Below are 25,772 nucleotides of genomic sequence, written 5' to 3'. Positions count from 1 at the left end.
TCGTCCGGTACTGAAAGGCTACTCAGCATGTACTTGTTCGGTGCTGATTGCCGGATACGTTTGGTATCGACATGTGTGTTCACCCCTACATGGGCCATCGGTGTGGGACTGGGAGGTCTACAAGGCTCAAACGAAAACAAGCACCGATCGAGCTCGATGCAAAGTGTAGTCTTTGAGTAAGTTTAATGTAAACAAGTGTCTAGTATATCCGGTGTTAGCTTGCATTCAGAAAACAAAAAACGAGTGCAAGCTACGCAGCGCATTTCGCCTCCTGATTCGCAGATGAACGCGATGCGACAGAATGAGGAGGTCCAAAGTTCGAAATACACACATGAGATGTAGATCTATTCAAGTAAGTAAAAACTGACAGTGGAAAGGATGTGAGCCACGCTGGAAACCACGTCAGGTTTCGCCGTCTTCCATAACCAGTATCGAATCGCCTACTGCCTACTCGTGAGTAGCCAAGAGATTATGATCTTCCCTGCGGAAGAGCGGGTTTGCAGCGNGCGTTAGTTACCAAAAACGGATCCCCGCCGCTCCATACCCCGTAGACTGAGGAGATTCAGCTCCAGCGAACAAACGGTTTGTGAAGCCTCTTCATATAAGACATCATGTTAGGGCAGCGTAAATCAGACCAGAGTCAAGTGCCCGTCCTTGGAATGCCGCTAACCTCCAAAGTGTCGCAACCGGACGAAGAGATTCGTTGGACAAATCCCAGTTCCGCTAGTAAGGTGTGCTGGTTTGTAATAAGATCCACTTAACTGTGGTCTGACTATGTTCCTTCATAGGCGCGGACATTGCAAAATGTGCTTTCCAACCTCACTCGAAATTTCGAAAAGCTGTTTGAAAATATTGCCTGCGTTGAAAAAACCGGTCCCAACTGACTGCGCTAACAATTAGCCCGAGGCTGGAGGCTTCATCAATGGGAGCGGACTTAGTGCTATCACTTAATCTTAGGAAAAACTATATTCGCGGCACACACTTCAATATCCCAAATCCCTTTCTGACAGCTCTAAATTCAACCTTGAACTTCAGCGTGACCTTAGCTACATCAACTGCGCACTGATGATGTCTCCTCATATGGTGACGAAACGTTTGCAAGCCAATTGCCAATCTCGGCGAACAGATCAACAGCCACCTGATCAACAACCAATAAACTCACCCGAGCTACCAATATTTCACCACATTAGGTGACCAATCTTCACTGGACAGCACCGTCGCGCATTCCGGACATATCAGCAAAAGCTACTTTAGCAAGCATAGCATCGATATAAACACCAGAATCATGTACCGAACTGACTTTTTAGCTCAAACACATATCCCAGACTTTTATAGGACCCACCTGATCATATCGCGTACGTTTGCTAGCATCTGTGAAGGGTTGAGGCGGTTTGGGGAAAGGACCAGAAGTTGATTCCGCGAGAGGATTCAAGTTGAAGAAAGATGCGTTCTGGAAGATAGGGAGGTTTGGAAAAATAAAACAGAAACCGGTCAGATATACCTGGTACGGAAAACTACCATTCGGAAAGTCAAAATCGACGACAAGATATGAGTCATGCAACAGGGACTAATTCACCTGGGTAACATCATTCATACGCGACAGGCACGCTGCCATCCAGCTGGAGATTCCGGTCATGCTTCGCCAGAAGACGAGCGGAAAGCAAGAAGAAACCATGAAGCACATAGGAAACACGGCCTGCAATGATATAAATCCGAAAACAAGCAAGCGAGGAATGTCCCACACATGACAGAAACAGGTGAGCGGCTACACATGCCTCGTTAGTTTGTTCAAAACCTCTGTGATAACGCCAATTTCTGATTGACTAAGTTGTTCAAATTGCCGCTCTCTAAAATACGCACTGGTTTTTTAATTCTCAAGGTGTTGGCCTTTTGGAGAGGGTACACCATTGAACACATTTCATTTCCAGTTTGTTTCCAGTCTGATCGGACGCGCGTGATTTTTGTTTCATCAACTACATCGAAGTTGGACACAAGTAACTACACATATCCGAAGGAGGTTCAAACCAGCTAGTTGAATATGCCAAGGTTCAACCACCAAAATTAGGCGCAATGACTCACAGGATCGAAAAAGGCATGCTTCGAGGGGACAGGATCAGGTTGGGTGACCGTGCCTGTAGTAACAGAAATAGGTATTTCTCCCAAAACTTTACGCTTCCCAAGTGTAGGTTGTGGTGCTCGAGGCGCCATAGGCACAACGAAGGGGGAAGGATCGGCAGGAGGTTCCTGAAATGAGATTGGATTTGGGAAGTTGAGAAAAAAAGGATTATGAGATATTGAGAAAAAGCGAGACATGCAAAAATGCAACACGTACTGATGCGGCCAATGCTTTCGAATTAACGGGCGGTTCACTTGTGGGGATTGAAGCAGCTCGAAAAGGACCAACGCTGTATTCAGGCAGAGGGCCGGTTCCGTGAAGTCTATCATCTTGTAGTTGCTAAAAAGTGACGAACAGTTTGATAAAATCAAGTACGAATTCCAAAGTTAGCATCTGGAGAAAGTATTAGAAATAGGGTTCAGTTATTTACAAGTGAACCCAGGTCACTCGGCGGCAGCGGTTTTGTGGCTAACAAAGAGGTGAAACAACAGGGAGCATGACGTTCAGACAACCCAGTACAAGTAATCACGTAATCACAGGAGTTTCCCAAAAGCCGCCTGTATCTCATTGGCCGGAGTTCGTCTTAGTAGGAATTTTCGATTCCAGGCGCGTAACTTAAAGCCACATTCAGATGAACTGTTCCATAAGACTAGCGTGATATTAACCGAAAATTCACTGACTTGTCCAAGATTGCGCGTATGTGCACGCTTACGAACAGAGAGCTTTTGCGCTAAAGTCCCTTCAGAAGTTGTGAGCCTTCACAGGTCCTACGATCAGGTTTTTATTTGAAAAGTACATTTTACCCTCAATAGAGAAAAGGAACACACATATAGGGATGATCGGCAAATGCGGTGGACCAGCTACAAATTGTGCGCCAGCTACTGCTGGTTCCGTGTAGACAACGTTAACGGTTTATACATCCAATATCCTATTATTGGACACGACAGAGGGCTACAAACTGAAACCTGCAGTCTGTGACGAGGGGGCATTTAAAATGCCAGCAGGCCAACTGTGTGAAGACTAAAGATGGGTGAAAAATATACGAGAGTGGCTTACCTGAGAAACAGCTAATCTGACTGCAGAGTGATTTGAGGTTTGTTGAGAAACTGCGTTCCCTGACTTCTCTGCTGGACTGGCGACGCGGGCCTCTGGGCTGTGAATTTTTCCGAGTGCTCTTCGCGGAGAAACGATGGCGGTGGCCAAAGCGGTAACGGCGGCTCCCACTTTGGAGAGGACGGACGAGGAGGAATTATCCCGGTGTTCCTCTTGCCGTTGTGGTGAACGTTTCGATAAAATGGTGGCTAAGTAAGGTCAGGAATTTGGAGAGGGAGGTATAACAACAGATGGTGTATCAATCACTTCCACGAGATATGCCATTAAAATGAAAGTAAACGTGCCGCCGATAGTTGGAATGTGAGCAGGTAATCGCGATAGATGGAGCCTATCGTTGATTACAGACAACGATTGCTCTATTCTGCTCTGTCTGGGTTCTCACAGTACCATATATTCAGCACTCGTGCGTTTGGCCATTAAAACATCGGAGGAGATCAGCATGAAGTAAAGGTCAGCAACGAATGTACAAGAAAAACGCGCAATTGCCGAAAACACGTGTTGCGCGCTGTGAGTGAACGGTGAAATATTCGGTCAGCGAATCGACCTTGACGTCTTGCACATGTCTCTTTAAAGAGTACGAGACAGGCAATTTTCGCTTGCAATGATAAGTAGATGAGAAGTCGCGCGGCAATTAAAATGATGCGGCATGGTCGGTGCCCATTATCCGCACAATGCTCTCAGCTGCAAAACCTTTACAAGCGGAGTAAAAGTTTCTACGCCAAAATGTTGCATTTTGTTTAAACCAAAAACCGTTCCAATCTACGTTCATATTTTTGCAGGTCATCAAATTTCATTGTTCCCTAAGGCAACCATGCATCTGGTTGAAAAGTACTGTGGGATAATTTCCCAGAGACCCCGGACATCAAATTTCATTGTTCCCTAAGGCAACCATGCATCTGGTTGAAAAGTACTGTGGGATAATTTCCCAGAGACCCCGGAATGCCTGGGCTTGGCTTAGAAGTTTGGACTGGTACTCTCAAGTTAATTGCTAGATTGCTTTAGTCCATCAGAGACACGTCATATCATCCGAAAATTCAATTCCATTGTGCGAATACTGAGAGCCGGCATGGTCGAACTGGTGAGCAGGGGGAGGGGCGAATAAGCATCTTAGATACAGATTCATCGAAACGAACACTTTCAAACGAGACGATTAGCGTACAACGACATAGTTGGTCAGTACTACTAAAAGTCTAGAAAAAAGCCCCTCCGTTCACTGGGATGCCTCAAATTCTGTCGAACACCTGTAGTAACTATTCCGAGAGAGATTTTCCCCTATTACCGCAGCTTCTGCATTTCGCAACATGGTCATATAAAGCTTACTGAATGATATGATGAAGTATCTAGTTGCATGAATACAAACAGGGTCTAATTCCTAACATTGCAGCAGTTGGGCATCATTAAACTTTAATAATGGTAATGACAGGGAACCAAATGATGCCGGTCTGTTGTGGGAATCTTTTCCGTGAACACGCACCATACAAACCAAAGGAGCATGAGGGCTGACCTACCGTCAAGCCTAGGAAGTAATAACGGGAAGTCAATGGGATCAAGGCAGGGATCTTCCGGTCAGTTGTTTCGCCTCTTGACCACTAAACTATCTCTAGTTTAGGATATCTCTGTTTAGGATCGACGTGACAAGTAATTCGGTAGCAAATCATCGAACGGCCATGTGGTCTGTGATGCCAAAAGTGAGAAAAAATTGCAAACGTTGGTGATGGTTGAAGCATCTGGCCGTCCACCACACCGGGGACCGAAGAGATGACAAACACTACAAGCAGGTGGTACAGGCCCTGATACGCAGATAGTTCGGTAGGTACACTAGCCGTGGAAAGTGGGTTTGGTTGCCGGTCTACAAGCAAGCCCACAGTATGTGGGAAACAGTGAGATAGAAAGGCCTTAGATTCGAATTCCAAATGGTGGTAGAGACCTATCAGCTGAATGTTTGGCTCTGCATTAGATTTTTCTCTTGTTTGCGGCACCCAGTTAGCTAGGGCTAGCCTACACCACACGGGCGACTGGGTCCAAGTTTGCTTAACCCTGAGAAGTTGACGGAATGTCAGGTAAAACGAACGTCCAGTGATTCATTTCCTAGAAACAATCACAACCGGAATTTCACTGCCGCCGTGGTTCTATTGTTGCGCTGGAAGAGGAAGCTGGGATCGAGTGGACACTTGGTCTTTCACTCACAGCTTGTGAGACGTGCTGTTAGTTAGTTTTTGCTTGGTGAGACAAGCTACCCGATTATGTTCACGTTTGAAATGCTGACCATATAAGCCGTCATAAAAATCTCGTAGAACAATCCACGTTTTCACTGTCACAAGTGAGCAAACGCCAACCTATCACTCCGGATATCACACATATGCATTATTACTATATTGCCAGCTGTAGTAACCGCGTACTCGTCGTACAGTGGTTGTAGCTGCTGATAATTTTCTTTGGAGGGGGGGTAGGTAGCTGCGCATTGCACGCAGGAGATGATAAAGTGGTGCATAAATTCAGCACTGTCAGTGGGCTGTCAAGTGGAGGGGTTAGAAAAGGAGCTATGCATTGAAGGCAATAGCTTGGATGCACGAGCGTCATTGAGGGCGCCAATGGGCCATGTTCTGACAATGTCTCTAACCATTGATATGACCCGTCTCGGGGTCCCCATCCAGGAAAACGGCAATTACCAGCGCAGCTGAGTTTGCCGGTAATGGCTCTCACACTTCGCTGCCAAGTCATTGTTTGACCGCCTCTGGCTCTCTTCCACCCTTCACATGGTTGTGCGAAAGAGCCCTTCGAGGAAGTCGGTCGACTGGCATACGCAGCACGTGGCCAAGCCAGCGCAACCTATGCAGTGTAATCAGTTCATCTATCGAGGGTGAGTTGTTTCTCCCGAATACCGTTCGACATACTTCAGCATTGCTGATCCGGTGTCCCCACCAGATTCGGGCAATGCTCCGAAGACATCGATGGTCAAACACTGAAAGTATTTTGACGTCCTCGGCGCGCAGCGGCCAGGTTTCTGATCCATATAGTAATATGGAGCGCACCGCAGCATTGTAAACTCGACCCTTGACAGAGAAGCTGATGTCAGGCCTGCGCCACAGGTGACGTAGGTTCGCAAAAGCTGCTCTGGCCTTCCCAATCCGGATGGAAATATGCATTTTTGTTGCCAATACGACGGAAAGAAAACAGAAGGCGGAAGAAAGGTGCATAAATAAGCATTTTTCATACTGCAGTCTCGGGATGAAGTGTCTCAGGGAGGTGGCTTCGCGGAATGCAGGACTCCCGACATGGCGTCTAGGAATGTAGAGTCTGTGACATGTTTTTCCTGGATAGCGTAACGGACCAACTATCTCATAAATTCACTCAAATGAAATGAATACCAGTCAGAGATTATCATGGAAAACTAGAGAGATGAACTAAGTGCTGTTTCAGCACTTTCTTCAGTCTAGTGAGGCCAAAGGGCGGTTAAACCGGAGCTTGAAACAAGTCTGTTGATTCGAGGTTGAGGTAACATATTATTAACCAGCATCATTCATTGTGACTGGAAACTGGATCGCAATAGAGCGCACCTCACTCGACACCTACCTCGGCCCGCGAAATTCAAACCAAGACGAGGAACTCACTTGGAGTGGAATGGAGGGGAATCTGAGGGGGCTATATCAACCGCTAGGGTGAGACATTTCTACTGTTTGACCAGGAATTCATGCGCCACACGCTACGGTGAAACATTTCCGAAACTTTTTCACTCACTATACGTAAAAAGCACGTAGACAAGCAAGCTGGAATCAACATAAATCGTAGTGAATGACGACAGAACGTTTTGCACCTTCGATGCACAATTACACAACTGTACTCCTCTAATGCGAGATCTCGAATATCGTGCCAACTAAAATATGAGGCGGCCTGTGTGCAGCACATTCAGCTGTAGAATATCATAAATGGGAAATTCACTTGAGTCTCTCGTGAAAACCAAATCGGTTCGCAAATGAGTGTATTTCTCGAAAACAGTGCAATTTGGGTTCAAGTAGAACATGAGGTTGATAGAAACTCGGGGACTGTGCCTACCTGATGAGCCCCAAGAAGGGCGAAACCGGTCGTGGGTTGTCGAAGAGTTTTCACCAACCTTGTGAGTAGTTTCCTTTATGAAAACATACTCCTAACTGTTTTCGAACCAAAATATGCAGATTTAAACAACTTACATCCTTCGTGCGAACAACCGACGGACGATGAATAATCCTTTATGGGTTGCGGTGTGTCAGTTAGGCTGCCATTTGAACTCCGACCATCATCGTCACGAGGAGGAACAGTAGCGCACATCGCAGCCAGCCGCGATGCTATTTTTGGATCACAAACCTGTAGCATGTAGTTTCGATACCTCACGACTTTCTTGTTCAGTTTGGCTATTTCCTCCTTATCCTTAAAAAGAAGATAGCGTGGTACAGTTATTTGCCACCAAATACTGAAAGAGGTTCAACCACAGAAGCGCAGAACAGTAAATTAAAATGTTTGTTAATTGCATAGATCTGTGCATTTTCGGACGCGCAAAGTATTCGGTCTAAGAACCGATGGAACATCTGCCGTACGAACACGACCTATCCATGACAATGATTAGTTCACTCGCACTTATTCGAACAGTATTTTAGTGTCTGACTACCATGCCACCAGAAGGGAACAAGATGGCTGAGATACTGCCAGGTCGCGCACGCCAAGACGGCAGAAGTCGAGAGGCAGAGGTCGGGTTCGAACCACGGCGCTCTAATCAGTGAGCTATCTCACTTATACGTACCAATACATACGTGATTGACTATGTCATGCACTTTAAAAGCATTCGTGGACCGCAAATAAGTAACAGGTCAAAAACACACAGAGCAGCTACCGAAATTATGGAGGGATACCGGTCAAACAATAAGATAACGAAAAAAACTGTCATATGTAAAATGCAGTGGCAAAGATAGTAGGTGAGGGAACTTACCGCCTCTTGTTGTTTTACGGCAGAATCCAACTCAGTTCTCAGAGAAGAGCACATCTTTTCACTATTGGCAAGTTCATTGGCAAGCCTTTGCAATTTATCCTGGGCATCGTTCCGCTCCAGCACGAGTTTCTCGCACATATGTTGCTGATGACAGTGAGAAAATATAAATAAGCGTAGATGGGGAATAGAACAGGGTGACAGGGAGTTACAAGGAGGGTGGAGCACGTACCTGTTTTGTAAGTAGTGTTATCGGGCTGGGCAGAGGTTCGGTGGGGTCATGGTTTTCGTCTGTGATGGCAGAAAATAACCACGGACAACGCTGAAACAAAAAAGTGGACGTAAGGGATGATTATGGGAAAGGTCTAGAGGAAGAGACCGTGTGAACAGTTGCAAAAGGGTGTTTGTTCAATGATACCCGCTGAACTAACGGAACAGTGAGCTCAAATAGTCTCCCCAAATAAATAGACATCTCAAGATGAATGAGATGGGGTTGGGAGTTTTGCTAAAGTCACCATGTTGCTTCAAAAGAGGAAGGAGCGGTGAGCGTCCAACATGCCTTATCTACGGCTGTATACGCACGCAGATCGAATAATATCTGTCCTGACAAGTTATTTCCTGTCAGCCGCATGAGAACAGTAGGGGGTATTTCACACAGAGAAGAATCAATAAATGCGAAAGACAAAGTGGACCATGGAGAACGGAGAACGTACACATCGCTAGCGCTTGGGTACTAAGTCCTGAATAGATGCCCTGGATGAATCAACAGTAGTGAAGGATAAAGTTTGGTGGAGATTCCGTCCTGTACGTGAAGCCAATCTATACGGAAAAGCCTAGAGGCATCCATAGTGGTAGTCGCCAGCAGTGCGCAACCCACAAAACTCCAGAGTCTCTAACCCGCAACCTCCTGGTTAGTAGTCTGAACACGTGACTATTCAAGCGGCCAATCAGCATTACCAGTAACTCGCGGTTAGACCGCGCCACTCATTCCTTAATCACCGAATCCACATCAAGTGGTCACGTGTCGACTGGCTGCTCAATCTCCTCCTGAGGTTTGAATCGCTGACGATCGCCAGTGAGAATGGAACAGTCGTACCGTGCCTCTCGGCTTAGAAGCATAAATAGGCTCTACTTACAGTAGGAAATTTTCACCAGACTTATCTTCATACTACCAATGAAAAGGGAAGGTGTAAGCGATCCGATCAGGATAATGAATGCGAACAAGTGTTGACTTCACATCATGGACCGTCTTCCTCAACTACGGCTGACAAGTACGTCGCACAGGAGTGAAACTGGCATCAAATAAGACATTCGGGCTCGTGTGTTCATTAATTCACTCATTTGGGAATAAACTATTAGTTAGATATTGTTGACTCGTCTAGTCCAGCCGCACATTAACTGAGTCGCTAGTGGCTCACTTGCCCTTCCGTGGGAGACTATCTCACTCACCAAGGTCAGTGTTGAGCGTGAACGTGAAGCGAAATTACAACCTTGTGAAATTCACCTGATGGGAAACAGTCTTGAAAAAATACGGTCAACATATGAACAAGCGGTGTGGTACCCACAGACAACACTTAAGTTGGTGGAATAGACTGGCGCTTTTCCACCAAGAAGGCGAATCGATCGACAACTTACCTTCAAGATCGTATCCAACGCATGCGACAGTCTTGGAAGAGACTCACGAACGAATGGGAAGAGAGAATGTGGAACGTAACGGTCCACAACTGCTTTAAGGGTATCTGAGAAAAGAGATACAAGAGACACAGTATACGAAAGCAGCTCGAAAATAACTAAATAATAGAACTTGAGCGCTTAGGCGGTAATCAGTAGCTTAAACCAGGACTACACATTGCTGGGTTGAAACTCAGTGAAAATTCATTGCCCGTATCCTTCATCATGCTCGTTGTACCGACATCCATTAATTGGGGTTTCCTGGATGATTCTGTGGTTTGATGGCCACCACAAGTCATCGAGTTTCAAGCGATTTACAGCTTTGATGTTTGCTTAAGCCAGGGAACACAGGTTTGCAGTGGTCAAATCAGTGCACAAACACCATCCAATCGAACCCAGACTTTCCACCCTTCCTCTCTATTTGTATAGGCGCTACGACAAACGGATCAATCGTGCTTGTTTCCAGTATAAAGGTATAATTTCGAAATTTATAATGTATAAATTCTTTTGGTAAGCCCTTTCAAGACATTGGTTCAGTCCGTTCCAGGTTCGTTCCCCGATAATAATAATAATAATAATAATAATAATAATAAAAGTAATGATAATCGTTCATAACTAACATCCCTCTGGTGCCCAACTGCCATGCTACCCGAAGGATGCACGAGAGATGGGATAATACCGGGTACCTCAAGCCTAGACAGAGGCAGTCGAGATGTTGAGGTTGGGTTTGAACCACGGACCTTCTGGTCAGTACACCCGCGCTTCACCCACGTGCTGTGAACAGTGACTTCACTAGTCCAGTGCAGTTACAGGACTGCTGAACGCGAACTCAGCAGAGGTGGAATAACTCAAATGAACTGAATAATAAGTATGGTATGTTTAGTGTTAGGGCGCAAATGACTATGCTACTGGACTCTTCAGCAAGTGGATTACACTGGGCCGGGAGACCACCCCGAAAATACAGAAGATCGAACTAATCTTTGTACGTCTTCAATTGTGGTCATATTTCTGGGTTGATAAAAGTGTGCAAAGGTTAGAATGCGTACATTTAAGTGAGTGCATATCAGATTTCACGACTGGTGCGGTATGACTTGGCACGCTCATCCGATGGATTGCATAGCAGCCATGGAACGAATGGACGCTACAGGTGAACGATTATTTGTAGGTAATGAGTGGACCTTAGGGTTACAAATCTGGGGTTCACGGTGCAACCTCGTACTAAGGACTTTGGAAGCACTTGAAAGCCGTTGCATCCATGTTGCAAATAAACAATAATGCGAAACTCTGCCATGTGCTTCGAACAACGTTGTTTTTTCTCAGTGGTTCTGATGTCTATGATGAAATCTAAATTTCCAGTAAAAGCAACTTCAACGTTGTACGGGAAAGAAAATATCGCATCTGCAGTACATGGTGATCAGCAAGCTACTCAAAATAGCAACTACTGACGAGTTCCAAAGAAGTAGACGACAGTGCTAGTAACATTTGACAAACTGAAAAAGTGAGAATAAGGTCACCTTACCTTTCACCTGGGAGTATTCTGTTCTTAACTCTTCGCACTTTTGAGTGTGTTCAGCTTTCAAACTTTCGTAAGTGTCTTTCAGGAGAGCATAGTCGGCTGAAAAGCAAAGGTTGTAGCTTAGAAAGTGGGGTATCTGCATACTTAACAACGATACAAATTACTAAGCGAAGATACAGAGTAAATCGATTTTGTCTGCATTGCACGGCACTCGGAACTGGCGACGCACCGACTCACCGTCCGTTGTGGTTCTAGGTTCACTTTTCTTATTGAAGACCCATTGCGTGTTCATCACCTCAGTCAATGTGCACACCTGAAATACGATCTTACGACACAGCACAGTCAGTCTGTTATGCTCTTCCATCGACATCTGTTGCCACAAATGTACATGCAATTTTTTGGGTGGTAGAACCGAAGAAACTTAGGCTGGCCATTGACGTCGAGACAGTGAACGAATGGATGATCCAAAAGTGTAGATTCTATTGCTAGAAGCGAACTTTTCCTTTCCATGACCATGTAATATGAAAATAATAAAATAAAATCGTTCAGCTGTAGCATCCTTCCGGTACTTAGCTGCCATGCCACCCGAACGACGCACGAGGGCTGGGATACTGCCGGGTTGTCCAAACCAAGACAGGGGAAGTCGAGAGGCAGAGGTTGGGTGCGAACCACCGACCTTCCGGTGTTCAAACACATTTCCGTCAGAGCAGAGAAGAGTTTAAATCGTTCATTTCAGTACGTCCGCCCTGCCAAAACGGACTCTCAGGTGAAAATGGACGGCAGGTTCTCGATATATTCCCACCAAACGAAGGGCCAAGAGGGCTTGCAGAAAAGCATGCATCCACGAACACGTTCCAGAATGAACGCATGCGATCGTCATAGTACTGTGGGATGTAACCTAATGAAGGCGATTGTGGATGGGGATAACAAGACATGATTACCCTCTTCTGTGGTTGATACTAGGAAACCGGTGTACCGACAAAACAGCCTGGATAACTCGGACGTCATACGTCTCGAGTATCTTGGTTGAGTTAAATGTGCAGGTCGCGAATAGATGCGGAATTTAACGAGCCCGAATGATGGCAATACCGAAAGTTTGATATTCACAGGAAGTCGATCGAGCAAAGCGCCTTTGTCCATTGCACTAATTGTGTGAATTTTTAGGGGAGCAGACGGTGGGAAAAACAACAGCAGCGGTAAGGATGAAGTGATGATAACGAAAAAAGCCGCAAAATGCTTGCTCGGATACTTCACCCAAGTAGAAGTGAAGTTCACAGCTGGGTATTGAAACATTCACACTACTTACAAAATATAAGTAGAGACGAATCAGAAAAGTTCTCAAGATAAGAGCAACTGCAGGTGCCAGTAGGAAATCTTGCTCCGTAGATGAATGCATGCACAATACATTACAAAATAGAATCCAATTCTGGATGACCCCGTCTCCTGGGTGGTGACAAACCAGTGCAATTTATGGCAATGCGGATTTAGCAAACGCCGCTAACGGTGGTCATACGCTTGAAGTAAAAACGACAGGAAAGCATTACCTGTCGCTTGAAAGCGAACGAATCAACAGCCTGCCTTCCCCTAACATGAGCACTACCTTCGAAAAGAGGATAGTATACCGAAAAGACGAACAACATTCTACTCCGATTCTTCCGCCTAATTCAAATGTCCGACGACCGGAATTTCACAAGTTCCTTCTGGACTCAGTACTGGATTATGGGGAATCAGAGAGTGCCCGATATGCAGAGACAGGAAGCGGGTGGCAGGCTTCCTCGTTACCATCGACTCTATCCCCCCTACCGTTTGTCAACCCCAATCCTTCAATGTTCGAAGACAGAGCGTCAACAGTTGATTGCATTCTCTGCGCTGAAACCGCGTCCAGGGTAGTGCCACAAGCACGTAACTGATATAACGCGTCAGCTAATGTTTCGTACTTATTTAAACGATGAGGTTCCGACGCCAAACCATATTGTACCACCTGCAACATCTACCTGCTTGTTTCATTCAGCATAGGTTTCATCTCTTCTAGTCTTTTCAGTTCCATGACTTTATTCTTGCTTATGGGAAGCTTCATCGATTGCTGAATTTTCCAGGATTTCACATTTGTGTCTTAGCTGTTTACCAGTCGACACCAGTGAGGGTTGACTGTACTGACTGCTGCGAAGGTTCCCAACCGGAGATAAATTTCTTCAAGAATAGGAACCTTGGCACTTTAGAGGAGGGATTCGGTGGTGGTACAATTTTAACTTGTTCTGATTTATTCTCTACCATATTTCAGGAACAACCACCTTCTCAAATGAGTTAAACGTCCTACTTTGTTGAGTTTATTCTGAGAGAATAGCCTCCCATATTAAGGTCATTTTGACCATTCCTGATAGGTTATATTCGTTGGGGGGTGGGGGAGCGAGATCGCTCAAGTGGATAGAGCGCGAATTTACCGACCGGAAGGTCCGTGTTTCGAACCCGACCTCTAGCTCTCGACTCTCCCTGTCTAGGCTTGGGCAACTTGGCAGTATCCCAGTCCTCGTGCTTCCTTCGGATGGAATGGCAGCTAGGCACCGGAAGGGTGTTACAGCTGGACGGCAAATAATCGTTCAGCTGTAGCACTCTTTTGGTGCCTAGTTGCCATGCCACACGAAGGAGGCACGAGGGCTGGGATGCTGCCAGGTTGCCCAAGCCTAGACAGGGGAAGTCGAGAGGCAGAGGCCGGGTTCGAACCACGGACCTTCCGGTCAGTAAATTCGCGCCCTAACCACTGAGCCGTCTCGCCCCGTAATACACTTGAAAACATCATAAACGAGAGATTCAGCTGGGTTCCAGTTGAGTCTCCCTTCAAAACCAAACTCGTATGCAAATGAGTGTATTTCGCTATTTTCCATATGTATCTGAGCCAGATATAGGCAATGCGCTTCTGCAGGTCAGTAAAAATGTGCACAAAAATATAGGAAATCCTGTGTATCCCAGAAGGTATCGCGGAATACTGGCACTAATAACATGCAACTGATGGAGTGTTGCTTAAAAACGCGGTCAGTTTCAGCGTTATCGGGAGCTGGGGTTCTCACGTGCTCCTTCGATTTTGGCTACAGTTTGGTCACGCTCTCTACGCAATCAATAAGTTGAAATAAGGGAGAATTTGAGTGCTATTCTGACAAAGGAGTACCGGTTTCAAAAATAAGTCTTTTTACGGAATGTTTTGCTGATCTATTGATTAAATTTACCGTTTTCTACAGTTTTTACCTGACAGTCGGACTGAATCGCACCGTGGGGAAAGAAAGAAACCCAACGCCAATAACGGTCACTCACATTTCACCTGATCGTAACCAAGACGTAGATGTGCACATTCTTTGTTGCGCTCGGCGTTCAATGTCTCCAAGTTATTCCTGAGGCGATCTGATTCGTCTGAAAGACACATTGAGATAAACACTTACTACTAAAATAACGGTTCAGACGTCAATAGCCAAAACCAATGATTCCACACTTGGAATTCATTTTGCAAAATACCAGAAAGAACAATCCACGGACTTGAACAATCACAAAGTCAACAAGTCCTACCATCTGCTCAAAGCGGGTTGATTGCCTGGAAGTAATGTGTTAGAGGGAGCCAGGTAGCGTTACTATCGCGATATAAGGTCATCAAGAAAGGCCCCGTAGCGCAGCTCCTCTTATTACTGTTCTGTAGGGCCTTGCTTGACTGAGCCCACCCAAGCCTTCTGTGCAGGAACAGTGAATAATTAAGCAAGTGTCTTCTTGGGAAATTGCTGTACTGTCGTGCAACCTTAGAAAATGGGACCATGGTGGAAAGCTTCTTTGGACGAGTAGCTGTTTTGTAAATATGATCAGATCAGTTCACTAATGTCCTGCCACAACAAGTAGCCAGTTTCAACCACCACAAAAGTTGCTGAAAACTTTTCGACAGCCCACGACCTGTTTTGCCCTTCTTAGGGCTCATCACGTAGGGGCAGGGCCCGAGTTCCCATCAACCTTATGTTCTACTTGAACCCAAATTGGACAGATTTCGAAATAAACACTAAACTGCATACTAATTTGGTCTTCACCAGAGATCCGCTTGGATTTCAGCTGAAACTTTCGCTTAAAATGTCCTCGTATCTAGATCGTTGGGTATTTCCAATGGCTACTCAAAATTAAAAGTCTACACAAATACTTTGGCAATAGCGATTCCATCCTGCAAGTAAAGCCAATATATACTGCCAAATCATTGGGACTCATCGTTCATGAAACATCAGCATACATTGGGCATCCCATGGCGCACCGAGCTATATGGAAGGTCGTTCGCGTAGGGCTGTCTCTAGTGTCAAGTTGATCAGTGGGTAGATGTCAGACTGACTGCCACTTCGTGTTCGCCTCTCGGACCTAGTTCTCCTGTTATCATTGCGATTTTTTGTGTGAATTCTGAGGAAAATCGTCCAACAGTCTGTTCTGTCGTGCACTCTTGACAATTTAGGAACAGAAGTTTGCCATTAGCGATATACACAAATTTGGTTTTGCCAGAGACTCACCTGGAACCCAACCGAATCTCTCGTTTGTGAAGTTTTCAGTTTGCAAATGAGTGTATTTCGCTAATTTCGTGCGATTTGGTTTCAAGTAGAACATAAGGTTGACGGAAACTCGGGGACTGCACCTAGCTGATGAGTCTCAAGAAGAGCGAAACCGGTCGTGGGCTGTCGATGGATTTTCAGCAACCTTATGAGTAGTGCATTAAGAAGCTTACTATGTTTCTCAGGCCCAAAAACGGGGTCCAGTTACACTAATCGAGTAGACCTTACTTATCCGGTCGTTGCCGCCAACGATATTCACGAGATTCCGCAACTGCCGGTTACGACGGCTTTGGCTTAGCTATCGACTGGCGAGCCAAGCCACCTGACGTCTTTGCGGCGGGCGTTCATTTGTCAAATTTCGTAAGAACCAGTACCAGCTGAAACTACATACACTATTTATCTGTACAAAAAGCTCGGCACAACAAGTTCAGATTTTGTCTTATCATCGGGGATCCTAATACACAAGCGTTGTGTTTCAGTTTATGCGGGCCGTGAATTTGTGGTCTGCTCAGCTCGCATTCTGTCCCCGCTCCAGTGCCGTAGTGCCGGAAAAAAAACCGTACAGCTGTGGCGCCCTTTCGGTGCCTAACTGCCATGTCATCCGAAGGTTGCACGAGGGCTGGGATACTGCCAGGTTGCCCAAGCCTAGACAGGGGAAGTCGACAGGCAGTGCCAACAAAGAACACAAGATTGCGACAAGCGAGTACAAAAAGTTACAACGGCCTCGCGCTGCTGAAAGGGCACATTTTGACAGTGATCCAGGCTGCCTGATTGGCATTTAGTGAACACCCATCAATATGGACCGTGCTACTAAGAAATGCCCGATTACATATCATGATCGGTCGTGCTTCTGTGGTAAGCCTGGACACTCATCGGCCGTTGCTGAAATGATTGGGTGACTGACCGGCCTGGATGCTTGCCGGCATCCTAATGAGATTTTGGTGGAATTTTGGGGTCTCAGTAGGTTCCGGGCATTTTAGTGTTATTTTCAGGAATCTGAGCTTCCTGACAGGTTCAAAACAATGATGACAGTGACGATAATCCCTTACGGCTTTGTGCTCATAAGCAATTTTCCTTCAGTATTGTTGGGTTGGAAGCAGACACTTTTGCACTTCTGCTGATGAATAACCATAGAGGCAAATTTATCGCAGCTAGTGACAAGCGACAGCGAGACACTATTCTTACTGATAGCGGTGTAAGATTCCAACAAGAACAACAATCTGAGATACCTATGGTGCCAAAGCGGTATATCCTGAATCTCAGCGCACTTGTGTATCAGGCTACAGTGCGGGTTGTCTTGTTGTATAGCTAAGAGATTTGGCCTAATCGAGCAGAGGAACTGAGACAACCGTTGTCTAATAACCATAGCTCGTGAAGGTCGGTGTACGCGAATCCGTAACGAGACGATTAGAAAGCGAGTTTTCGGTTGTGTAACTTGGACTCCCATCAACCTAAGTGTCCAGCACCAGAAGTTAAATTGGTTAGGCCATGTATTGCGTATGCCAAACCATCGTTTCCCGGAAAGAATGCTGTTTTCCGTTCCCAGTTCAGAATCGCGGAAGCAGAGAGGTAGCCAACACTTGACCTGGCAGAGGGATGTGAAAGAGATGGCGAAACGTTTCGGTGCAACTCGCTTCCAGGATGGAGACCGCGTGATCCCCACTGCGCTGCAAAATATGGAGTTTCTGTTCGATAAGATTGGCAAATAATGCTGAATAAAGTCCGCTGATGGCGTTTTGCCCCAACAGGATGGCCAGGCGTGTATATTACAATGGTTTTGGAGGACGTAGGTACCTTGTCCTTGGTCATTTCACCTGGGAACGTGGGGGTCGCTTTCACATTTTACTAGGGTCTTCTTCCTTTGTGGTTGTATGGCAGTTTCGTCACTTGTGTATTGCTATCCATGACTATAGCAATCCGGCGTTAGTCTGTACACAAATATTCGGATATGTCTCTGAAGGTACTCTTTTCTAAGTCCCGCAGGTCGAACAGTCCGAAGAACGCAGTTGATCGATCTGCTGCGACAAACATGAGGGTAAAAATAATTTTTAAAAAAATAAATTGTTCAGCTGTTGCACCCTTTCAGTGCCTAACTGCCATGCCACCTGAAGGTTGCACGAGGGCTGGGATACTGCCATGTTGCCCAAGCCTAGACAGGGTAACATAAGGGTAGCTACTTACCTAATAAATAAAAAACAACAACCATGCACAAACGAAGAAGAAAAGGCCGGCAAGTACGTGAGACATAGCCACAATCAAGCCGGCAAAGTCAGGTGATCGCTTACCTTTGGCCTGACGGTAGGCCTCTCGAAGCTGATCATATTCATCGCAACGTTCAGTCCGAGCCTGTTCTAGTTCGGCTTTTAAACGAACAGATAAATCTGGAAATTAAACAAGACAAGCATAAATGTTTCGAACGAGGCAATACAAGAAAAGAAAAAACACTCGGTGAACCTGCTCGTCTGATATGACAGAGGACCAGACCTTAACATTTAGTAGGGTCACGGATGCGCACTTCCGATGGCACTGAATGCGGAACAAACAAACCAAAGCAAAGCTGATGCGGATAAGAACCCTATCAAGTTACAATTATAGTCCACTCAACCCCACCACCGGACTTGCTGAGGGTCAGTTTAATTATGCAAAATCCGTCCATGATTCAAATTCAGTTAACAAGGGAAAATCAAGAGAACCAAGTTCATCTCACTAACACCTGTTTCTAAAGGTCAAACTAAACCCTTGTTTCGGAGGTGACAGTACACCCGGTCCACAATCTGTCTTGTTTATCAGCGCAGTAGCATTCAAACTGTGAATTATGGAACCCGATAGCTCAAAAAGGCATCGCCCGGACACCACTGAAAGCTTTAAAGACAATATAATTTTTAGAGAAAATTATAATGAGGTATGGCTACTAATGATAACCGTTTGTGGTGTTCCGCTCTCCGAAATCGACCTTTAACCCCTCGATATTTCAGAACAGATAGATAAAATATAGATAGTTGCTGTCATGCCTAGCGGTGAACCGGGGTTCATGGTGCAGACACTTCAGTCTTCTGAGTGATTTCAGGGCCGACTCCAGACCCAACGTTGATCTAAAGGAAAATCCGTGTCGGTGCTGCTTAACAGCTGGTTGGTTCGTTTGTACCTGGATATTGCATGCGATGTCAACATCCATTATCGATCACATTCTTATTTGCCCTACCATGGAGTCGACGGAGCATGCGACCAGTATCTGCGATGACATATTCCATCTGAATAACCGGATTCACCACTTCATGCTGTTCACTGACGATCCCGTCTGTGGCACATGTTACCTGTCGGACACCAGACCCAGACCTTGGTTGGAGTTCTCTGGTCTGGCGGAAACCACGATCACAAATATGCAACGGTATTTGGTCGGTTCCACCGAGTTAGCTACGGCCTGGGAGCGCGCAAAATGATGCCGCAACCTTCGAGGATGACTTCAGTTGTTGTGCACAGGCCTACGCTACCATCGAGTCCAAACCAATAGTCACCCACTACCCGATCCGAAAAGATCCATATCTGAAGAAGTCGTCTCCCTCGTCGATGCAAAACTCAAAACCTCCCAAGGTATTGGCGTACTAACACTTGGCAATTATTCTGCATGATCAGCGCCGATCGTGGTGATGAAGTCTACTAATGCTAGCCGAAAATCTACTGAATTTTGAGTGGGCGCCAAATCTGCTTGTGCGACAATAACTATTCGATTCAAGTTCCCGAAAGTCTGCTTGAAATTCCCGAAGGTGCCAAACTGGACCTAAATGTTCAATATCTGCACACTGCTATCGATGCCAACTCGCGTTATCTGCCTAAAATTAACACGCAAAGTACTCTCCTTCGGTTCGGTCGGTATGAAAACAGCCCCCAACAGCCTTTCAACAGACTGGATACAATGCTCACCGGCTTACCGAGAGTTACTTGGACGATATAACTGCCGTTGGCCACAAGCCAGAGGAGCTGGTGTAGCACATTCAATATATGGCCTTCACGTCAAAAATTGTAAGTCTTTGAGATCCACTGAGTACTTAGGGCTATTGGCCGCCGACTGGGTCCATTGTGCGACCAGAACGATGTCTGTGGTCAAGGATTTTTGTACGTTATGAACGTTTCTTCGTCTCGCCTGCAACTAGTGTCATCTTGACTGCTGCGTACGAAGTACATATTTCTAGCAGTCTGCTGCTCAAGGACGCTGAATAACTATGGTCCGAGAAATCTTAGTGCATAAACCAAAACCTGTGATCGACTCTTGAGCCTGGGACCATCATGGCTACAACCTCAATTCAGCTTGCCATCGGACGATGTGCTCGAGAAGGCCCAGACGATTCGGTTGGTCCGGGACGGGTGTTTAGGACCTAAGTTCAGTGGTGACTTGAGACAGCTGTATCTCCGCCTGTTATTGATGAATCCAGACTATGTCGACCGAGCCGTTAACCAGTTACTAAGACCCGTGATTCTCAGACGATTTCACGACGGTCATCTATCAAGAGAGCACACCAAATACTCTCCGCGGCAATGTCCGCTGAATCAACTTGGAGGGCAACATTAGAGGGTCGGTGGAACGACCCCCCTAAAGCATGGTTAAACCCGCCGTATGTGGGGCCCAAACAACAATCGACAATCGAACACCGTCGGTTGCAAGCTTACATTAGATTCGATAGTCCTGCCAGTAGTATCATTTGCGTGGTTGTCGTGGGCACTTTCAAGGTGGTATGGGATTATTCCGTCATATCTTCAGACAGCACAAACCATCAGGATCATTGGCATCTGCTGATGACGTTCAGTTTATCTCCTCACGAGTCGGAGAATTTCGCCGCATGTTGGGTAGTGTACACACCCAATTTATGCCGTATCATCCTTAAACCAACGATTCGTCGGAACATCCATGGAGATACTGAGCAGGGCTTAACGAATAAACAGCTATAGCGAGAGAACTGAGGCGTTCGGTGAAGTGAATGGAACATCTAGTGTTGTTTGGAGTAGGGATTCTAGCAGATTGCCTGAATATACAAACTGCTTGTGTAACTTACAATAATCGACAAAAACTGGTAAAAAGCAAAGTTCTGTTAACCATGCAAGATCGATATAGCAATGGGAACTAACTTTTGGCTTGGTGGCATTCAACGATCAATTCCTCGATCTCTTTGGTGTGCTCCTTGCGTACCCTTTCCAATTCATCCTTTAGGCGATTGACATCACCTGAACATGGAATAAGTACTAAGGTGATGGAGCATGTGTGCACGAAAGTGTTGAGAAACAGGGCACATTGCTATGCAATAAACGGTATTCCAAGTTTAACAGTACGAGGACTTTGGTGTACATAGACGAGATCACTCAGTTTGGTAGTATCATCATCGGTACCAAAAGCACCATAAAAAAGTGTTCATTACTGAGGAAACATTTTTCGGAAACCCATTTAGGACTTCTTATTGTCAGTAGAATTTAAGTCACTGATGTAACCCAAAGAAACTATCTGGAGTAGCCCAGTGAATAAGACACATTGGACAAATTGTAGGGTTCCAGCACAACAAAACATTTCTTTGTTTAAAAAAAAAAACAGATTCATCGGCTCAGTCAGATGTGAAACAATTTGACTGACATCTGACTAGCACTTATATCAGAGATGCCACACCGACCAGTCGCTTTACCATTGCGGTGGTTACGATTCACAAGATGGTGAACAAACATTAGTTGCAAAACAACCGCCAAGAGTCAAATCGGTCGATGTCAAAGCCTAATAAATGCCGTGACAAACGGGGGTACCTAAGAAGTAGGTATGCGTTCAATCCTCCCTCATGCCTCACATGAGACTAGGGGTGATGCGTGTTGTGTTGACGTAATTATTACTGGTCACTGGTTAGTAGAATTCTTTTGGAGTTTTATGGAACTTTCGTCCTGTAGGCCAATCCATGCTGAAAGGCTTACCACTGTACAACTGTTTCATCCTCATTGGGAGTCATCATCAATGAGCATCCCAAGAAACTCAAGTCTCGAATCGTGATCTCCCGGTTAGTAGTTTGGATACATAACTGTCAAGCCAGAGGCGGCTGATCAGCGGTGTGATTAACTCACTTGCACAGGATGTAGCACCACTCACCCTTCTTTCGAAAGAATTCGTTGCTCGAGGAGCCAGTCAGCTTGTGTGTGTATCTTATCCGAATCGCATGATTCAAGGATGAGTGGTGCCACATTCTAAGTGCTGATCACTTCCGATCAGCCATTCATGGCCGTATTTTTAAGTGTTCGAACTAACTACCGAGGGGTCGCGATCCCGAGACTTTCCGAAGTTTCGTGAGGTGCGCACTGGTGAGGATTCCTGGTCGAGATGAAACAGTGCTTCTCGGCTTTAGGCCGCTTACGGGACGAAACCTCTATCAAAGCATCCAGTGACCTCTTGAAGCCTAGTGTGGAGGGGGCAGGCACAATCCCAGACATTAGAGTTACTAACCATACCACTACTGCTGATGTCGACCACGGTTTTCGATGAAGTGGTAACCAGTTTTATCTGTTAAGTAATGGGCTTCATCGAAAACGAAACAACCATCCAGACATTTTAGCAATTCGTAAAGCAAATGCAGATTGCGAACGAAGTTGGGAATCAAATCCGGTCTTGTAAAACGGCGTGGTGATATGTACCAGGATGAAAACCTAACTTCAATTGCCATGCGAACAGGGGGAAGAGCGCTCACAAGGCGCTAGAATCACGAATACTCGGTAAGCTGCCAAGTTAAACGTTTTAGTTCGGCTTCCAAGATGGTATAAACCAGTAGTCAAGGCTGAGGAAGATCCATCTACGGAACAGATGAAACTGCGGCCAGCTGCACCATTACGTACTCACGCAGCATTCTCTGGAAATACAACAGGAATGCTTCCGGTACAATGCAAATCATAAAACAATCGTTAGATCGTAATGTAACTAAACGCCAAATATGGTATGTTGAAAATCTCCGCTTGATTGTCGGTCAGCAGGAACCACTTCCGATTCAGTAGCGTAAACAGTGTAGTTGGAAGCCAGGCTCCCGTAAAGTAGAAACAGAACGTGCCTAGTTGCTCCCTTATTTCCACCCCTGGGTGGCAGCATCGTGATACTTTCCGCACACTGAGGTCGTCTCGTGCACTTAGTCATCATGGTAAGCATATTGTCACTTATTAGCCTGGGAGAATATTTAAGGGTTTCTTGTGTGCTAACCCCCGAAATATACTAAGATAGCGAAAGCGGTAAAAAAAACATTCCAACGGTATCGAGTATGCACCTCAATCCTGACTATTTTCTCGAGGCTGTCTGCCTTGAATTACTATCAATCCCTTGCACCTTATTTGGGATAACCCTTTTACATGAAGGAGGTGGGTACCTGAGCTCGTCTAGGTGGTAGTAGAGTTGTTCTCCGACGATTGCACTTTGGTTGCAAACGTTTTACCACCTATTGGGGGGAAATCATCAGTGCGTTGATGTAACGTGGAGCGGTGCTGAGCTGGTGGTTGTGTTGAGTAGTTGTGTGCGCGTGTTTATTTACATGCTTCTGAAAGCGACCCTCGACTTTATTGGTTGCCTGGTAAGTAACCTTATCGACTGGACTTTTCACTCATGTTCCGACTGACCGACGTCTAAAAACCCTTCTACATATATTTATGCACTACGTCCAACGCATTGCTAACTAAGACGATGATAGTATTGTCTGGTCACGCTCGGGTAAACCTGCAAAATAAACAATCAACATAAGGATTTGAGTAAACTCGTCAACAAGGCAGAAGAGAAAAGCTGCATAAAGCCGTTCGTCGAAGGGATAAATAGAGAGTAAACCGTAAAAACTAACATGTTCGCTGTTCCAGTTGATCTTCATAATTTGCTTTCACGCGTGTCAATTCGGTCCTTGATTCGGCCTCCATTCTTTCCAGTAGTTCAAACACCACAGTTTGATCCAGTGCTGATGGAAGTGCATTGGATGAATCAGTTGAGCCTGTAATGCTTTGCAATGACTGTAGAGCAAGCTCGCGTTCCATTTCCAGATTTGCGCGGCTGGTAAGTTCGGTTTGAGTAACTGCCGCCAAAACATCTCGAAGTGTGGCATCAAAAAGTTCTCTGACGTCCGAATGTAAGGTTGATATGTCTCGAATCCCATCTGCCAAGTTGGCTAACGTGCGGCGCACATTATCACCCACAGTGGTCATATCTCCTGAACCATCGGAAGCCTGGGTTTTCGTTGAACTACTCGTTGGAGATGAGAGTCGATTAAGTGGATCGCATTCAACCTCCATCTGTATGGTCGAATTATTTGTACCCACATCAGGGGACTGCAACAAGTGTGTTAGCTGATACATTGTTGCTTTCAGGGAATTTACCTCCGGCTGTAATTCTGGAAAAGCCGAAGGCCGAACGGATGAATCAACAGCGGTCAGGTTCATTGATATCTGGTCGGTGAATTGGTGATGCTCTGAATCGGACATCTGGAAGAGTGAGAAACAGATAATAAAATGGGGTGTTCAGTCCAATCCAGCTCGAAAGGTGAACGTGACGGCGTTTCGCTTAAAGCGTCCGTAAAACTGCGGTGGTTTTCAGCTCAGGGTGTATTAACTGTCCAAATTTAGGTGCCTTTCCACTGAAAAGTAAATTCTGGTTCCGGGGTTATTTTGAAAGCGTCCCAGACTTAACATCGAGAGGCGTTTAAGTCAATCATGAAAAATATCCGGAAACAAACTCGATGCGGAATCAAAGTCTAGCTTAGTCCAGTTCGAACCCAACCTCTGCCTCCCAACTGCTCCCGTCTAGGCCTGGGCAAATTGGCAGTCTTTCAGCCCTCATCCTTCCTTTGGATGGCGTGCTAGGCACTTAAGGAGTGTTACAGGTGAACGATTTTCAGTTCACGACGTCACGACGTGACAGTGGATAGTGTAGGATGATAGGGGATCAAGGATGTAAACAAATGAAATATGGAAACTAATAAGTAAGAACCGGACAGAGAGGGAAACTACACTGGCTTCCAGACACTGATGCACGAGCGAGTATATACAAAAGGTGAGGCGTCGGACACCACACTCGAGCAGGCGACATTTACCGGCGCAGCTGAAGTCCATCGTTACGCTCCTCGTGCCCGGTCTCCATTTCAAATGTTGCTCATCTTGAGAGACCTTTCAGTAGGAACTACATGAACGAACAGAGTGAGACGAAGTAATCGATCTTTTAGTATATGAAAGACGTGGCCGAAGCAGTTGGCAACCGAATGAAGCTATTCATCGGGATAGTCGTGAATTTATTGCCAGAAACCATCTGCAACACTTTAGCGCTGCAAATCCGGTGAACATGTGCAATATTTCGAGGGTGCGAACGATCAAAAGTAATCAATCTTATTTTGTATTCCACGCGTATTATTCAAGCTTTTGGTGGTCAAGTAATACTATACGAACCACCATGCTGTAAATTGTGTTCCGTAAAGGTAAGATAATACCCCCATCGATAACTGTGTTGTTCAAGCTGTCGTTCAAACACATTGGGCGTAGGAAAGAGGGGCACTCGCCATTAAGCGTGCCTGGATAACGGAGTTTGTTCACTACTAACCAGGAGGTCGCGGGTTCGAGACTCTCCGGAGTTTCGTGAGATGCGCACTGCCGATGATTCCCAATAAGGATGAAACAGCTGTACAGTACTTCTCGGCTTTGTTCACTATCTTTAGTAGTCCAGATATCAAGGCTGGATTTGGTGTTATACTCATCCAGTCAAGCGGTGGCACTCGTGGCCGAACGCTTAGGTGTTCAAACTGCTGGCCAGGAGGTCGCGGATTCAAAGCTTCATTCAGTTGGAGAGCGAGAAAGTTGTGGCTAGGGTGC

At 45.8% G+C, this 25,772-nt stretch overlaps 1 protein-coding gene across 1 annotated transcript in view; it reads right to left on the bottom strand.

Annotated features, from left to right (window-relative positions):
* Window positions 1-25,436, bottom strand: part of T265_05633 (hypothetical protein) — a gene marked incomplete at both ends in the record, with an annotated part of 27,979 nt that extends 2,543 nt beyond the window's left edge. The window contains 14 exons of the mRNA XM_009170692.1: window positions 1,343-1,450; window positions 2,080-2,244; window positions 2,333-2,455; window positions 3,173-3,417; window positions 7,417-7,633; window positions 8,190-8,333; window positions 8,419-8,508; window positions 9,822-9,925; window positions 11,377-11,472; window positions 14,680-14,775; window positions 18,218-18,313; window positions 21,054-21,149; window positions 23,765-24,395; window positions 25,353-25,436. Of these exons, the coding sequence (XP_009168956.1) occupies window positions 1,343-1,450; window positions 2,080-2,244; window positions 2,333-2,455; window positions 3,173-3,417; window positions 7,417-7,633; window positions 8,190-8,333; window positions 8,419-8,508; window positions 9,822-9,925; window positions 11,377-11,472; window positions 14,680-14,775; window positions 18,218-18,313; window positions 21,054-21,149; window positions 23,765-24,395; window positions 25,353-25,436 (2,295 nt within the window). The remainder of the gene's footprint in view (window positions 1-1,342; window positions 1,451-2,079; window positions 2,245-2,332; window positions 2,456-3,172; window positions 3,418-7,416; window positions 7,634-8,189; window positions 8,334-8,418; window positions 8,509-9,821; window positions 9,926-11,376; window positions 11,473-14,679; window positions 14,776-18,217; window positions 18,314-21,053; window positions 21,150-23,764; window positions 24,396-25,352) is intronic.
* Window positions 25,437-25,772: the final 336 nt, after the last annotated feature.

This window comes from Opisthorchis viverrini (genome assembly GCF_000715545.1).
Source record: "Opisthorchis viverrini unplaced genomic scaffold opera_v5_109, whole genome shotgun sequence".
Lineage (NCBI taxonomy): Eukaryota > Metazoa > Platyhelminthes > Trematoda > Opisthorchiida > Opisthorchiidae > Opisthorchis > Opisthorchis viverrini.
This window is presented reverse-complemented; position numbering and strand designations above follow the sequence as displayed.